At 37.7% G+C, this 15413-nt stretch overlaps 2 protein-coding genes across 2 annotated transcripts; both read right to left on the reverse strand.

The window, feature by feature from the left end:
- Nucleotides 1–357: 357 nt before the first annotated feature.
- LOC18613995 (nucleotidyltransferase) lies at nucleotides 358–8280 on the reverse strand. Its single transcript, XM_018122726.2, has 9 exons — nucleotides 7127–8280; nucleotides 6652–6840; nucleotides 6212–6304; nucleotides 5922–6104; nucleotides 5732–5834; nucleotides 5442–5618; nucleotides 2312–4758; nucleotides 1408–2009; nucleotides 358–969 (listed from the first exon to the last, which is right to left on the reverse strand). Exons 1-9 carry the CDS (start codon nucleotides 7364–7366, stop codon nucleotides 960–962), a joined length of 4044 nt encoding a protein of 1347 aa, XP_017978215.2. The 5' UTR covers nucleotides 7367–8280; the 3' UTR covers nucleotides 358–959.
- A 534-nt stretch (nucleotides 8281–8814) lies between these two features.
- LOC18613996 (alpha/beta-Hydrolases superfamily protein) lies at nucleotides 8815–12204 on the reverse strand. The gene is made up of 5 exons (XM_018115516.2): nucleotides 11399–12204; nucleotides 10584–11108; nucleotides 10272–10331; nucleotides 9742–10158; nucleotides 8815–9550 (listed from the first exon to the last, which is right to left on the reverse strand). Exons 1-5 carry the CDS (start codon nucleotides 12086–12088, stop codon nucleotides 9131–9133), a joined length of 2112 nt encoding a protein of 703 aa, XP_017971005.2. The 5' UTR covers nucleotides 12089–12204; the 3' UTR covers nucleotides 8815–9130.
- Nucleotides 12205–15413: the final 3209 nt, after the last annotated feature.

The following is a 15413-nucleotide window of genomic DNA, read 5'->3' on the forward strand; positions in this document are numbered from 1 at the left end:
CTGGTTTCCCTTGGCGTTTAGGCCTTCAGGTTTGTTAGAGAAAACAAAACTTTTAGCCTTTAGGTACCCACCACGCATCAATCCTTCTGGACAAGAAACGTATCTTAACAGGCAAATATTTAAATTAAAAGAAGAAAAAGAAAGAAAATTCTAGCATCATATTTCACTAATCCATCATTTTATACAGAGTGGTTCTTCCAAAAGAAATCATGTTCTGTTGGAAGCTTGATCAACTGAAGCACCCCAGAACCTGCTCATCCACAACAAGATTCATCTAGGGCAAGAACACATCAATACTAACATGTCATGCATGCAGCAAGAGTACTAGACATAATAATAACATGAGCACATCTGACATCTGGTTTCTTGCTTTGAAAAATGGTAATTCTAAGCAACTCATTTTTTACCATGGCAATGTTATCGATACACTGTAACTTTCACAAAGAAAGTTAACAAAAGCGAGCTTATACACTGAAATTATAAATCAAAAATGAAAAGCCCTATTACAATGTGGGAAAGAAAATCCTGATCATTGCAATTTATAAAATGATAGAACTCAGTTCTAATCCTAAGGAGTTCCTATTTCAGTTACAATGTGCAGAACCCTAAGTTTAAATTCTCTTGCCTCCGAGTCCTGCATTCCTTTCACCATTACTCTGATATATCTTTGAAAACAGAGCAATTTTGAAAATGATTTTCATCATTCATAGTGTACATACAAGTACAAGCCAAGAAGCACTTCTGACCATCTTGTGAGAAAACCATTAAGAATCACTAAATCAGAAAATTCAATTCTTCCTTTCATTAGTGAGTTGAGAACAAAAAAGCCTGGTTAATGGGAGCTTTTCTCATTGTAGGTTCTCCCACCATCAATTCTTCCCTCAAATGGAAAAGCAAGATGTGGGAAATCCTCATCTTTCAATTGATAATTCTCATGGGCCACTGATCTGGCAATAAAATCAAAGTCCCCTGTTACAATAAAGAAATGAGAGCATCATAAAACAATCCGATTGAAACAAATGAAGGAAAAAATCAGAATATTAAAGCAAGAAATTTAAAAAGTGAGGGTTATGAACCAATTTTAAATTCAATTTTGTTGCCATATATGATATAACCACTAGTTATGGTTTATGACTGACAGACAACCCACCAGAATTATGAGGAGAGCGCCAGCCAGGAAGAGGGTGGCAGCAGAAGATTATGTCAGGGTAGGAAAAGGTGGGGGAACAGGCAGCAATTTCCACACAGCTCATTCAAGTTGGGCCATAGAAATTACTACACCATCAACGGTATTGCTAGACCAGCAATGGCAGCTGGACAATAGTATGGATGCAGGGTACTTTTCAGGCTGACTGCTTTCAGTAAGTCTTGTAAAGAAACTACCTCAGAAGAACAAGAAGACATTACCTTTGAAGGTGGGGTGAAGAAGGCTGGTCTGGTGAAGACTGTTGAGCAGAGGAACCATGAAACCTTTGCTCGTCAAATACCCCACCTGAGCTGCTTCCATCACTTAGCTGTGATACTTCATTCATGCCTGGAAAACCCACTGGTCCAAGGGAGCCAAACTCGAGCTGTTCGGCAGGGGAACTATAACCAGAATTATGATCATAAGGATACAGCATGACCACAGACGGAATGGTAGGTCCATTAGATGATACCCCACTGGGGTTCATGGCTGGCAGTGGATACATGCCATATGGCATGCTGGCAGAACTACTTTGTGAAGAGTTAGAGCGGACTGGTCCATTGTGAGACTGGTATGAAGTAAATGAATCATGTCTATGTGAGCTCCAAGGCCTCTCAGCTCTGCTCTCACCAGCAACAGCTGCCAAATGGTCAATCGTGAACCTTGATTTTTCATTTTGATTGCGACTATGGCTGCGCCCAGCAGCTCGTGACTTTGAATTAGCAGTCCAGTTTCCTTCTCTATCACCATGATGGTCATTTCTATCGTAATTATATTTTCCCCTCCTTGTATTTGTGGAATGGCGTTCTCTCATTGGAACTTTCTGAAGTTGAAAAATCATATACAAAAGTTATTGAAGGCTTTAGTGCTCCAGGTTAAATGTCAAAGAAGAGCTAAACAACATTAAGATCACTGCCAATAACTGATGAAACAGACTAATGCAGTATCATATAATCTTATGATCAATATAACACTGCATTTCAAATGATTGACCACTATAACAGTGCATAAACAATTAATGGAGAACGGAAAACAAAACCATGTAACCGTATTACTCTCCAAACCACGCAAAGTTCAAGGGCAGAGTAAAACAGGCTCATTACAGATTGCCAATGTGTGACTTACAGGGTTTGGCAGGTATGTCCCAGTACCACCACGATATCTTGGCATTTCATCAGCATACCGTTGGTATACACTAGCAGGCCTATTTGAAACAGATTGGAATGGAGTAACAGGAACAACACGGGGCCCATAATTCATAAGTTGAGAAAAGAGATTTACATCAGTTGAGAGAGGTCTCCCAGGACCATCCCATGGGAAATGACCTTGTAAACAGACAGGTGGCACCATAACAGATGAAGGATAAATCAGAGGTGGACGATATCGTGAATTTTGGCAAATCCGTCCATACTGCAAGTTTTTCCAATGGCTAGCAATGTCACCATTAAGAATGTCACGTTTGGACTCAGATGGCTTAAGAGATGCAACCTTTCTTGTAGAACTAGAAGTACTTAACACGTCAGACTGATCAAGTCCCTCAGATGAATCAAAATTTTGACCAGAATCATTGTTATCCAAACCTTCATCCCAACTAAAATGGCTTGTTGATGCATCTGGAGTTCCTGTTTCTGCTGGAATGTTGTACACAGGGCACAAGAAAAATGGAATTGGTGGACCTGTTATTGTAAAGGCCAAGGGAGGAACTCCGGAATTATCCATAGCTCTTTGCCCTGAACCTGGACCTAAAAGAATTGGAGCCATGGGTATCAGTGAATCTGAGCCACTAGTCTGAGCTGCCTCAAATCCAGGCATTTGATGCCTTGGAACAGGCAAAGAACCAACTGGTTGAGGTCCACTAGTTCTTTCTGCCATTTCAGTGCCCACTGTTGGGGGTAGATTCCAGTCTCTGCCATCATCGCCTGCCTGAGAGGAATGTTCAGATACACTTTTACCTTTCCCACATGCAGCAGAGGGAAGCGCAGAAGCAGCAGTTTTCCTACCCCGTTTCTCCCTAGCTGGCTTAGAGACCTTTGCTGATGACCCTTCCCAAGAATTTTCTGATGACGTTTTACTTCTGAGTGAACTACTATGTGAAGCAGGCATGGATCTAGAACTTGCCGTTCTTTCATCAAAGTAAACATCATTACCTCTGTTATCTTGATATTGGCAAACATCTACATGATCTTCCCTATTTGACCCTCGAGTTTCTTTAGTAAACTTCTGTTGGACTTTAGTAGAACTACCAGAGCTGCCTACCCTAGATGAAGGATCAAAATTATAGCCACCTGAAGTTGACAGTTGCTTATCATCTGACTGAAGCATTTCAAAACTTCCATTATCAAGATCAAAACCACCACTAGAGCCCCTGTCTTGTTCATGCCATAACTCGTGTTCTGCTTCCCCTGGATTCATTTCTGAAGAACCAAAATTTTCACTGCCAGGCTCAATTGAATCCTCTGGATTTGAAGCTAATCCAATGCCAGAAAAATAATGGGCCAAAGGAGAAGAGACCAAGCGTTGGGGAAACATATGTATATTTGTAGGAACAATTCCACCCAAATTTCTCTGATTGTTACCCATTGTTGCAAGACCTGAGGACTGGATAGGAAAAGGTAAGTGACCTGCAGCTAAATTTAGCGGAATAGGAACTTGACCATTAAAGCCATGAGCTGTAGAAGATGCCATCATGTTCACTAGATCTTGCTCTTCTTGATGCATTCCTTGTGCACCTGGAATTGAGGAAAAGTCCTGACCCATAGCTCCCAAGCCTAAATCATCTTGGTAACTATTTAATAGACTATTTGGATCAGCAGTAGCGTCAATGCTTTGATGGGTTGAAGTGTGCCTAATAGATGAAGGATCATCACATGAAGACTTAATGTTATTGCTTGCTGTCATATCAGATTCCATATTCTTCCTCCCGTTATTATCTGACCTCATAGAAGCAATGTGGGTTTTCCCACTCTCTGGCACTCGGTTCCGCCTTCCTCGAGAAGCAACTTCCCCATATGTTTCAGTAAGCTCAGGACTAGAACGTGTCCTTGCAAAAAGATATCTTCCTTGAACATCAGTTACAATATTCTCTGCTTTAGAATTTCTCTGCCCTGTATCATTATGCACATTCTGATTGGAATTAGAATCCCGTCTAACCTGGTCAGATGTATTTGAGTTGCTCATGCTACCATAACTCTTTTGGCTTTGAGCACGAGAAGCAGTTGATACATCACTAATCTTGCTTGTGCATTCTGATGGATAATTAACATGCTGTGAGGAAACACCACACAATCCTTGTGCTCCTTCGGCTTGAGTTTCATGCCCTGAGGACATATCATTTACTTTGCTGCTTGAATTGTTCCTGACATTCTTAGATCCATGAGTGTGGTCGGAATTTGACAATCCCAAGCGCCACAGATCATTCCTTGGTGCATCAGGGCGTTCGCCGCTACCATGCCTTTCCCATGTATTCATAAAGAATTGATTTACTTCATCATATAGGTCCTCTTTGGGATCAAGTAGTCTTGCCAACTTTTTAGCCCCAAATGCAAATGCACTGCGAATCCTAAAGAAATTACCTGGAGGAAAGTATATTATTTATGCACAAGAAAACCTATTATTAACAACGGATAGAGCCAACCAGAAAATTGACAACTCAACTATTCCAAATGCAGTAAAACTTTTGAAAATATTTACATAGTTGTACATGTAGAAATTTATAAGTGCAAACAGCCAAGAAAACCTATTATTAGCAGTGCATACAGCCAACCAAAAAATTAACACTCAATTATTCTAAAAGTGGTAAAACTGTGAAAAACAAGGTTTACATTGTTGTACAAGTAGAAATTAAAATAGTATCCAAATCTGATTCTGACATGCTTAATCACATAAGGTTCCAATAAGTGCCAAAATTGTGCAGAAATAAACAAATCTACAACTCTAATTGTTCGCTATCACCTTCCTTCCCTCCATTTAACAGTCTCTTCACCTTGCTTCTACCAATTAAAGTTCAATATTTTCAAAATTTCTTAATCATGCGATTCTCTTCAAAGTTCATTGCAGCATATCTCTTCAAAAGGACAATTTAATATATCAAATAGTTATGTCAAGGATAGAGACTTATAAACAACAACAGCATGTGGCCATAGTACTAGATGCAACAACAAGGAATTGCCAAACAATTTAAAAAAGCTTACAAAAAATGCAGAGAAACTTCAAAAAGTACAAGAAGTAACCACTAAAAAGTTATAAATGTAGCTACCTTTACTAACACTACGTCCAAGGTTGTTATTTATACGCAAAGGATCGATCACATTGAAATGTTTAGATACAAAGGGTTGGCCCTGATTTTCTTGGCAAACAGCATATCTTGAACTACAAGTATCAAGAAAATATTTGCTAAGTAACAACTCTCCACCATCTTTTCGAGGAGGTTCCGCTGCAAAAAAGTATTTCAAACAATATAATTATGACTAGAAAACTGGGATACATTCTGTAAGTGGAAGCTTCTTGTTCAAAGCTTAGCAGAAGATATTCCAGAAATTGTGGTACCTGTTATGTCTGGCAGCGAACTAATTGGAACAGGACCCCAAAGGCTAACACAAAAATTTTCCCAATCAAACTTGCTAAAAAATTCAAGAAAATAATACAGGACCTACACATAAAAAGGAAAAAAAGTTCAGACAAATGAACAGACTCAAATGCAAAAAGCATAAAAAAATAGAAAGGTAAACATAACCACCTCAAGTGGTCCAGAAAAGGACTTATTGAAAACATGGAATATGTAAAGAACCAAGGTTTCCAGGGCATAAGTTGAGATAAGTCCATGATGAGCACCCAATATACGGCTCTCATAATAACACCATGCCTTTATCAATATGATGCTACGTTTGAACAAATGATTCTGGTTTATCAAAAGATCAACCTACAAACATGGACATTAAGTTAGGTTTAAACTTACACAAATTCCAAAAAGATCTACCACTACAAAAACAAATGCAAACATGCAGTGGCAGGTTTTGCAGCACTAACCTCTTCAAGGAAACAAAGAGTACATAATCCACCAAGCTGATTAAATGAAATGTCTACCACAATATTTTCTACAAGACACTTTATTATCTTAACCTGAAAACATATGAGAAGGGAAAAAAACATATCAAAATGAATTTATGTATTAAGATAATAACATTGAGCAAATGTGTGGAAGAATTCGACAACTAGTTTTATGCTAGACACTTCAGACACATTAAGAAAAGTAGGAAGAATACAACTGAACATAAGGAGTCCCCACAAACAAATGAATCAGCATATTACCAAGTGTCACAAATGTGCAAACTTTAATCAAAGAAATCTGGAGCGGGAAAAGATACGGAAACATTGATAGAATGGTAAATAAGAGATCCTAAGAAGAAAAGACATAATGCCAGGTGCCTAAGAATTGCAAAGAAATGGGCGTCTCATTATGACTTTACCTCAGCCTGAATGTACTGAACTTCTTTTACTAGGAATTTAGCATTCTCATTTTTCTCTTCATTTTCCAGCATATCGCGAACCTGATGAGCCCATGTATCCTTCAAATTTTGATTCTCACTGAAGGCCGTTAAGTCAATATCCCCATCAGGCAAATATGTCTTGAGGGGCACAGACCCGAAAGTAAACACCTGTCCAACAAAAATAATCACAAGCAAGCAAGCAACCGATATTAAAATTGATTGATGAACTCAATACGCTACTCCATAAAAAGTTAAAAACTTCATATAAGTAGCATTCATCCCTTCACTGTATGACCTGAACATGAAATGTAAAGATCGAACTTGTTAATCCTTTCTATGAGTGCCACTTATCCATCCTTAACATATTTAGTCAAACACATCTATTCAATAATTCCATCTCATACAATGGCACCCATTTAGAAAGAAATTATAACAAAATGGCATTCAATTGGACCTGACAAGGGAAGCATTGGCAGATGAGGCCCTGGACATATTCAGCGACGTCTTTACGGCGCTTTTCCGAGGGTGCATTGGGTTGAATGCGGGCAATCAGGTCAGCGGTTCTTTCCTCAGCCTTCATCCATCGCTCCGAATCAAGTATCTGAATCACCGAGGCGGTTTCGTTCGGTAACAAACCGTTCGGCAATAGCTCGCTCGGTGGCTGCTGCGCCGCCCACCCTTCATTCTCTTCCATACAATCCTAAACCACTTTTCCTCCCTAACAACTTTCTCAACCCTCCCAACCGGCACAAGGCAACCGAAAACAAAGAAAATAAATTTCAAAAAAAAAAAAAAAAAACTAATCCAAGAAAAAAGATGGATTGTTTTTCAATATGTACGGTTTTCCTAGTAAATCCACGATAAGGGGAAAAAAAAGGAAGAAACTTTGAAATTAGTTTTAGTTTTTTGTTTTTTAACTAATAAAGTAACAACCCTAGAGTATGTTAACGTTTTAGAAGTAATAAAATGGCAAGAACAGTAAATACTGCCAAAACGAAGGGGATATTCCAATAAACTTCCAAGGTAAAATGATAAAAGGATGTAAGTTTTTTCCTTTCTTTTCTATTCGATCAAGAAAATCTACAAAACTTCAATATAAAAAGCCCTAGAAATAAAAAATATGAAACTGGAAAAAAGAAAAAGGAATAAGGAAACCCTAGAGGGTCAGCAAAATGGGAAACAATGGGGCCGTGAGATTATCAAAAACCCTAAATAGAAACTGCACCAATCCTGGAAATTGGGAAGTGTCGGCGAATCAAAAAAGGAAGGCCAAGAAGGACCAAATAGCAAAATGTAAAGAGAAAGATTGGGGAGAAATGTAAAAATGGTGAAAACAGGAAGGGTTGTAGAGGATCAAAAGAATGCTTATTTAGGTTTCTGGTGGTGAAAGACAGAGAAAGGAAACAGAAGGGGGGAAGAGAAGGGGGTCCGTTTGGTTACAAGAATAAGGGATTGTGGAGGCGTGATAGAGATATAGTAATTGTTTGACGTTGAGGAAGTTTGTGCATTTGAGGGTTCTTTTTAAGAAAAAAAAAATTGAAATTTAATTGAGAGGAAGAGGATGATAGAATCTCTGGCAGAGAGAGAGAGAAGAAAGAGAAGAGAGAACAGAAAAAGACGAATTGAAAATAGAAAAAATTATTTAAAAGAAAATTTCTGCACTCTTCTTTAATTAGTCTGGCCTGTCGACAAAACCTTAGGCCCGCTGATTTGTAGGCCTATTAGCATTGGGCCGGTAATGCCTGCTAACTCAAAGAATGGGTCAGCAAATCTTGCATCTTTTGCAGTATTTCCCTCCTTGTGTAAACCAACTCCCATGATTAAACTCGTAATTAAGATAACAAAAAGCCTAATCTAGGTTATTCACTTTGTTAACTTGTCATTAACACTTCTTTTCATACATCAAACAGCAAAATCTTTGGTGCATTGCCATGTTATTACAACAAGAAGACAGGGAAAAGAAAGAAAAGGAATTGTAATTCTAGTAGTAAGTTTAGGGTTAAGCTTGTTTCTTTTTATTTCCTTTGTTTTTTGGGTTTAGTTTTTCTCTTTTATGCCTAGTTTAGGTTTCTTCTTATTAGTGATGCATTGATGCACTCTTTTGCACTGTGTTGGGAATAAAAAGAAAAACAAAGCGTCGAGTGAAGACAAGAGAACATTGACATTTCATTAACACTTAAACAGTGTTAGCCCGTGATGAATAACATGGAGACAGAGCCAAAAGACTATAATTTCAGTGAATTTACAAGGGTTTATCTTTCTTTTTTCTCTTTCAATATCATAAAAATCAGGGGAGGGAGGCTTGGAGATGCTGGATTTTGACCTTGGATTTTGTATTTGCCATTACATTACGGTAAAAAGGGGGACAAAAAGGAAAAAGAAAAAAGCTCAGACTCTGCTATGTGTTATCAACATCTTTTGTATATCTATGGAGCAACCATGGAGAAGTCTTCAGAGTTCACACACCGGTCATTATCTCCTTATTTGATAACATGCTGCTCTCTAAAGTTCTATCATGGCTCCATGAGTGGGGAGATGGCGAAACAAGCAATGGCCACAATAAGCTTCTCTGTATCCTCGCCCGGCGGACATCCACCCTTTTGTCTTGCCTTAAGACCCCATTAACTGCTTTCAAGTAGTTGCTGGAGTCATGATCTCTTAAAATAGTACCTTCTGAGCCATAGGCTGTAAGATCGCTGAGAGTGTCCAATGGATGGGGGCAATTAAGGAAGGCCCTAAGGGCCTTCGTGGAGTATTCACAATGTGTATTGTCCAGAGCATAAAGAGCACTTCCTGGAGGGATTAGTGGGTGCGGAGGTGATAACTTCTCATTAGGTTGGAGAATGAATACTTTGCCTAGTGGTGTATACAAAAGTTTCTGCATTAACAAAAAAATGAATGAGTTAGCCTAGCAGTGGAAAGATCATATTCGTAAAAGCTATTTTTCCAATCAAAATCTTAACTTCAAGTACATTTCTGCATATGATTAAAAGGGAAGTCTACATCTCCCACTTGCTGCAACTACGCATGATTCTTATTTTGATAAGAAGCGTTTAAGGAAGTACTTACATTTTTAAGCAGACAGGGGTGAGATCGGAGGGAACCAGGCAAACGCTTGAGGACAACAGCCACATGGTTCGGATATTTGCAGGAGAAGGCTCTAGGGACAATGTCTCGGTGCATCATCACACAATGAACATGGTTCTCATCTAGACCCAATTCATCTAGTATCTTTTGGCCTCCGCAGAACACAAACGGTGAGCCAAAAGTGACAACTGGTCGAAGAGCAGAAGGCTTTACAACCTTCCTAGTTAGCAGCATCAAGTTAACTAAAAGAGAAAGACTACCCCCAAGGGAATGACCGGTAAATTGAAGCTTTGCACGATCTCCATGCCTCTTCAGATGGTCCATAATTTCTGGCATGAGTTGTTCGTATATGCCCTTTGCAGCTTCATAAATTCCTCTATGAACAAGCACATCGGTTCCCTACAAAAGAATAATAGATGTTAGATTTACAGTAACTCTTCTAAGTCTCCCATTAAGGTTAAGGAGTTCTCATTCGGAGTTCTTAGACTTGTTACTCAAGCAATTAAGCTCACCTCAAAATTAGTAGGCTCAAAGAAAAGGTTTGCCTGCCATGACGCTAGAGAGTCTGATCCCTGCAACTCAAGTTCAATTAGATCATAGATGCAGATATCAATAAATAATCTAGGAGATTTCAAGATTCAATAATTTGATCTTTCCTTGTGAGATTTTTCTTAGAACAAAATGTTCTGAATTGAATTATAATAGCATAAGATATATGATGATTTGTGCATTAGCTGCTATAACGGATTAATTGTTGCTTGGTAAATGTAAATGCTGGCCTATCAACGGAAAATGAAATGAATGACAAAGTATTCAACTTCTACCTGAATTACAAAAGAGCGGGTATATGTGCTTAAGTCATCACAAACAAACCATTCACAAGGCGATGAGTCTAGCGACTGAAGGTCCTTTGCTGTCTCTTGTTTTTCCCTCTCCCCAGCTCTAACAACAGCGGTCATTGCTGATGCTGCCACGTAAGCAGCCACCTCTGAGTTATATATTCGGGGCGAATTCTCCCCCTCCATTTCTGGCTGGTCTCCACATCTGCATGAATCCGTGCCACCAGCATCCTCCTGTGACTTAGAGCCAGGGGACAATAGGCCTTTTGCCCGTGACTGAACATAGCATGCAGCTGAAGCAGCAATTTCATAAACAACAGATAAGCGGATTGGGCGCTTCTGCTCTGATCCCTCAGCTTTTACTGACTTCGATTCAGTATTTTCTGAGGCAGCAACTGGTACTCGAGTAGAGTCCTGATCTAATTTTGCTTTGATTGTAGCCGCTTCTGCTTTCTTTTCTAGGGACGATGTTACTAACCGTAGGCCATAATGTTTTCTTAAATCCTTTTCCTGCATATATATTCCTAGAATGAAGTTACTCTTTGTGCAAGAATAATCGATTGATTTGGTTTGAAACTTTACTGATACAGATGTTTAGGATGGAATATAAAGCTTTAAATTTTAGTAAGTAATGTTTAAGACTACTCCAAACACTTGATGCTAGACATATAATTGCAAGACCAGACATATAATGCAGGGTAGTGACAGAAATCAAAGAATAGTTCTAAATTCTAAACATCAAAAACTTGACCAATTGGGAGAAACATGTCATGTGAAACAGAAATATGAAAGATGCATACCCTAATCTCTCGTATAACATAAGCTATGTTGCACAAGAAGGCGAGCTGAGAAAAAAGCTTGGTATCGGACCATGGCACCCGAGCCAATAATTTCGAGAAAGATTCACGGTCATATTTCACTTCACCTCCTCCACCTCCCTCTTCATCCGAGTCATAGTTCACCTCACAGCCACCTTCGTCTCCATCACCATCGCCACTTTCATTCTCATCATAAATCCCAACTCCATCCACGCCCTCTTCTAGTTGTTTATAATTCCAGCGACGTCGAATCTCCAGCAACCTATTCACCCAATTCGCTCTATTGATTTTATTCTCTTCTTCATTGTTTTCCATGGAGTTCTTATCAATATTCACATCCTTGTCCACTAGACTCAAATCCTTACTCGTCTCCAGGTCAAACAAAAATGATCTAAAAGTGTTTGGAATTATGGAACTGGATATTTGGAATGGGAGCGTCGGGAAAATCCCAACAGAACGGCTATACTTCAGGGTTGGTTTTGTTGATGCAGCACGTATTCGATTGATAGAGTAACAGAGGTGGTTATCCGAATAAGACCTTTGAATGCCTACACTCTTATGAAGGTTTATGCCAGAGTGTGATCGGCGAAGGCCATTGATCTCTTCTTTGCATCCATCTTTCGCCGCTGAGGCAGCTTGAGAGGTAGGGGTAGTCATCGATGTGCATGCCATAGCTTTGTATCAGGTTGTTGATGCACAATTAATGGCGGTAAACTGTCACCTTAGGCTGGCTGGCCTGAAAAAATAACCAACCTTCGTTAGAGAAGAAACCTATGCCATGGGAAGAGTGTGAGCTGAAAACCAGGGGTGTTGGTAGCCTTCTTGGAAAGAAATAAGAGTATGGTAACGAACATTATAAGGACCCTGTGTGAAGATCTATGAAACCAGCCGTTGGTAGCAACAAGGTTCTAAGATGCATCAATGTTGTTCTGTAGTAGCCAAATTACCAAACTAAATAGGTGTTGGACTTCACGAAAAACTGTGGTGGAGGTGTTTTTGGGTCATTGGCCATATGCCTAGTTATATACGAGATTGTGTTCCCATTATCCATAGACCATAGACCTTTAGACCGTAGACGATGCTTTTGTCATCTAGTTTCATTACATGGCAAATGTTGGTCGATTAAACACATTTTGCACTTTTAACTTTGACCCAATACTTGAATACGGTTTTTTGTGGACACCACATGCCACAAGACACTAGTATCGATGAAATCAATGGTGTCCTCGTTAGTTTGAATCTCCCAGACTTCAACTACTCCAATAGGACAAAAACCATCATTTACTTCAATCTACCCTATATTTTTGGATGATCTCATGCACGGTTTATGTTGATAAAATTTCAATTCGAATTCAAATAGCTCAGACCCATTCTGCATCTTCCTCTATATTAGCTGCAAATATTGAGGTAATCAGGTTTAGCAAAAAAAATAAGCAGGGTTGAACTCTGAGGTACTCCTATATTGGTTGTAAATCGAAAGAAGAAAAACAAAAACAACACCACACTGCACCCATAGCCATCTGCCAACTAAATAAAGAATGATATTTGCTAGTCGTGCATGGAATGTATGAACATTTCAGGGTAGAAAAAAGTAGTTGTGATACAAAATAAAAGGGAGAATATGTCGAAAATAAGGCAGGTACTTTGGTTAAAACTCAGAAGAGACGGGATAGGAAGAATGAGTCCTAAAGAGGAGAGAACAAAAGTTTTTGTCTCGTACCTGTAAAGAAAAGACGCTATCTTGTTGATCTCTACGGCAGCTTTCAGACTTCTAACGTTTCAAATTAAGCATCCTCCATACTTGAAAATCCCCGTCGCCCTCTCACTACTTTGCTACAATTCAACGAATAGCCGGTTGTTAAGCCCCACACTGTAATAAAATACCGCCATGTCCAAGAACTAAGACTAGGATATCCTCGCAATCTGCTCTATTTAAATGGAAATATATGAATGTTTCCCAGAATGTTGTAAGAATCCAAAAGCATCTAAAACTCCTGTATATTGCAGAGTCTCAGTGCTTTTCTAATATGATGTACTTATGCTAATATTCAATCGATTTCTCCACCAATTCGAATCTTTTAAAGTTTAAACAAGCATGTCTCACCATATAAATTTCCCATCTTCTTATTCTATTTCCCTTTCTCACATAAAAGAAGCATACATGTTTTACATCATTTTTAAAAAAAAGAAAACATGATGTAGATTTAACCTGTTAACATCGAGAGACCAATCTATGTTTATTTTGATTTTATGATTTTCTGTATTAATTGGAAAAAAATCCTATAATATGCTACAGTAAATTCAATGGGAAAATTATAACATAAATTAAGAAGAATAAAATTGCTATAGACACATTTAAGCAAATATTAAAGATATAATATTTTAAATAAATTTTTTATTATTTTATTATATTTAATCAAATTATATATTTTTATTTTGAATCAAATATATTTTTATAATTAATAGTTAATTATTCGTTATATTTTAAAATGTTACTTATTATGTTATATTAATATAATATTATTGTGAAAGATGAAAATATTAAAATATAAAAATTTAATTGAATGTAATAAAAAATTATTTAATTTTTTATATAATTTTAAGTTAATATTAAATAATAACAAAAAAAATTTTGCTAATTTACATTTGGTAAGAATTGCATAAAACAACTATCTGAATAGTTAGAGTATCCGATTGTTTTTTCCGCCTAATATAGAAATCTTTCCAAAATCAATAGGCTCTAAAACTAATTAATTGCTGAACTTTGTTCTTGTAAATAGACTGTGTAAAAAAGTAATTAAAATACACGTTTAAATGCCTCCTTTTTGTTTTTCTTTTGAAAGTTTGAAAACCAGCGGTAACTCACCCTCGGAATCCTCGCAATTACCCCAGCTTGGAGCCCACCTCTTTGAAAAAGTTTATAGTTCCATATACTGTGAAAACTCTTAACTAAACCGGAAATACCTATGCTCCTTGTATATTATTCATTATGCATATTAATTATTTATTCCATCCATACCATGAAATTAATAAAAAAATCTATGGAAATAAAAATTAAAATCCCCCTAAAAGAGCTTTGTAAAATGGTTGGGGTTAGGCCCCTAGTGATAACATGTGCACCAGGTGGAATCACCCAAATACCAAGTACGTACCAACGTGATTCACACCCTTTTCTTTCCTCCTCCTAATTACCAAATTCATTTAAATCTTCTTGCTTTTCTTTGACAGTAATTGGGCGAAAAAAATAAAGGAATTTAAATGTATTAATTTCCTTTTAGACTTAGCGCAGGTGCGTGCCCACGTGCTTTGTTTTGCTGTGTCTTTGCTTAAATAGGCTAATAACTATAGCAATAGGCATAGATTAGTGCTCCAGATTAATGATTAATTAGCATTAACACAAGCACTTTGATCATCAATCTCATCAACGCATGAAGATTGAAAATAACGACATAATTATTAAACATTTAGTTTGAAATTAATATTCCAACATTAGTCATAAATTGGTTAATACTTTTTATTAATTAGAGATAAATGTGTTTAAATAAAAATCATATATAGAAATTCCATGTGTTACCCTAAAAAAGCACGTGTTAAAACTTTTTAAACTTTATGTTACCTCTTAACATGCGTCTCTCGCTCCTCTCATTCTGTTTCTTTTGCTCTCTATCTCCCACAAATAACCATTTCATTCTATTTTAGATGTACTAATTAAAAAAATCTTTTAATTAATATTTTTCATCATGCATGCGAATGAAAAAGCATACACCACAAGTTAAATTTAAATGTCAAGGCATCTTTGGCAAGAATCAACAATGTCCATAAGCCAAAACAGAGGAGAAGTAAGAATTATTCAAACTCATAAGAATTATTCAAACTCATGTGTACCTTCGTTCACCATCGATGGATGCCGCCGTAACCTAAAGGAGGAGACGACAATGCCAGCGAGAAATTGTACGATGATCGCATCGGAAACCGAAAGACGATAACGTGAGAAAGC

The sequence above is a fragment of the Theobroma cacao genome, chromosome 1 (assembly GCF_053813885.1).
Source record: "Theobroma cacao isolate CCN51 chromosome 1, ASM5381388v1, whole genome shotgun sequence".
NCBI classification, from domain to species: Eukaryota; Viridiplantae; Streptophyta; class Magnoliopsida; order Malvales; family Malvaceae; genus Theobroma; species Theobroma cacao.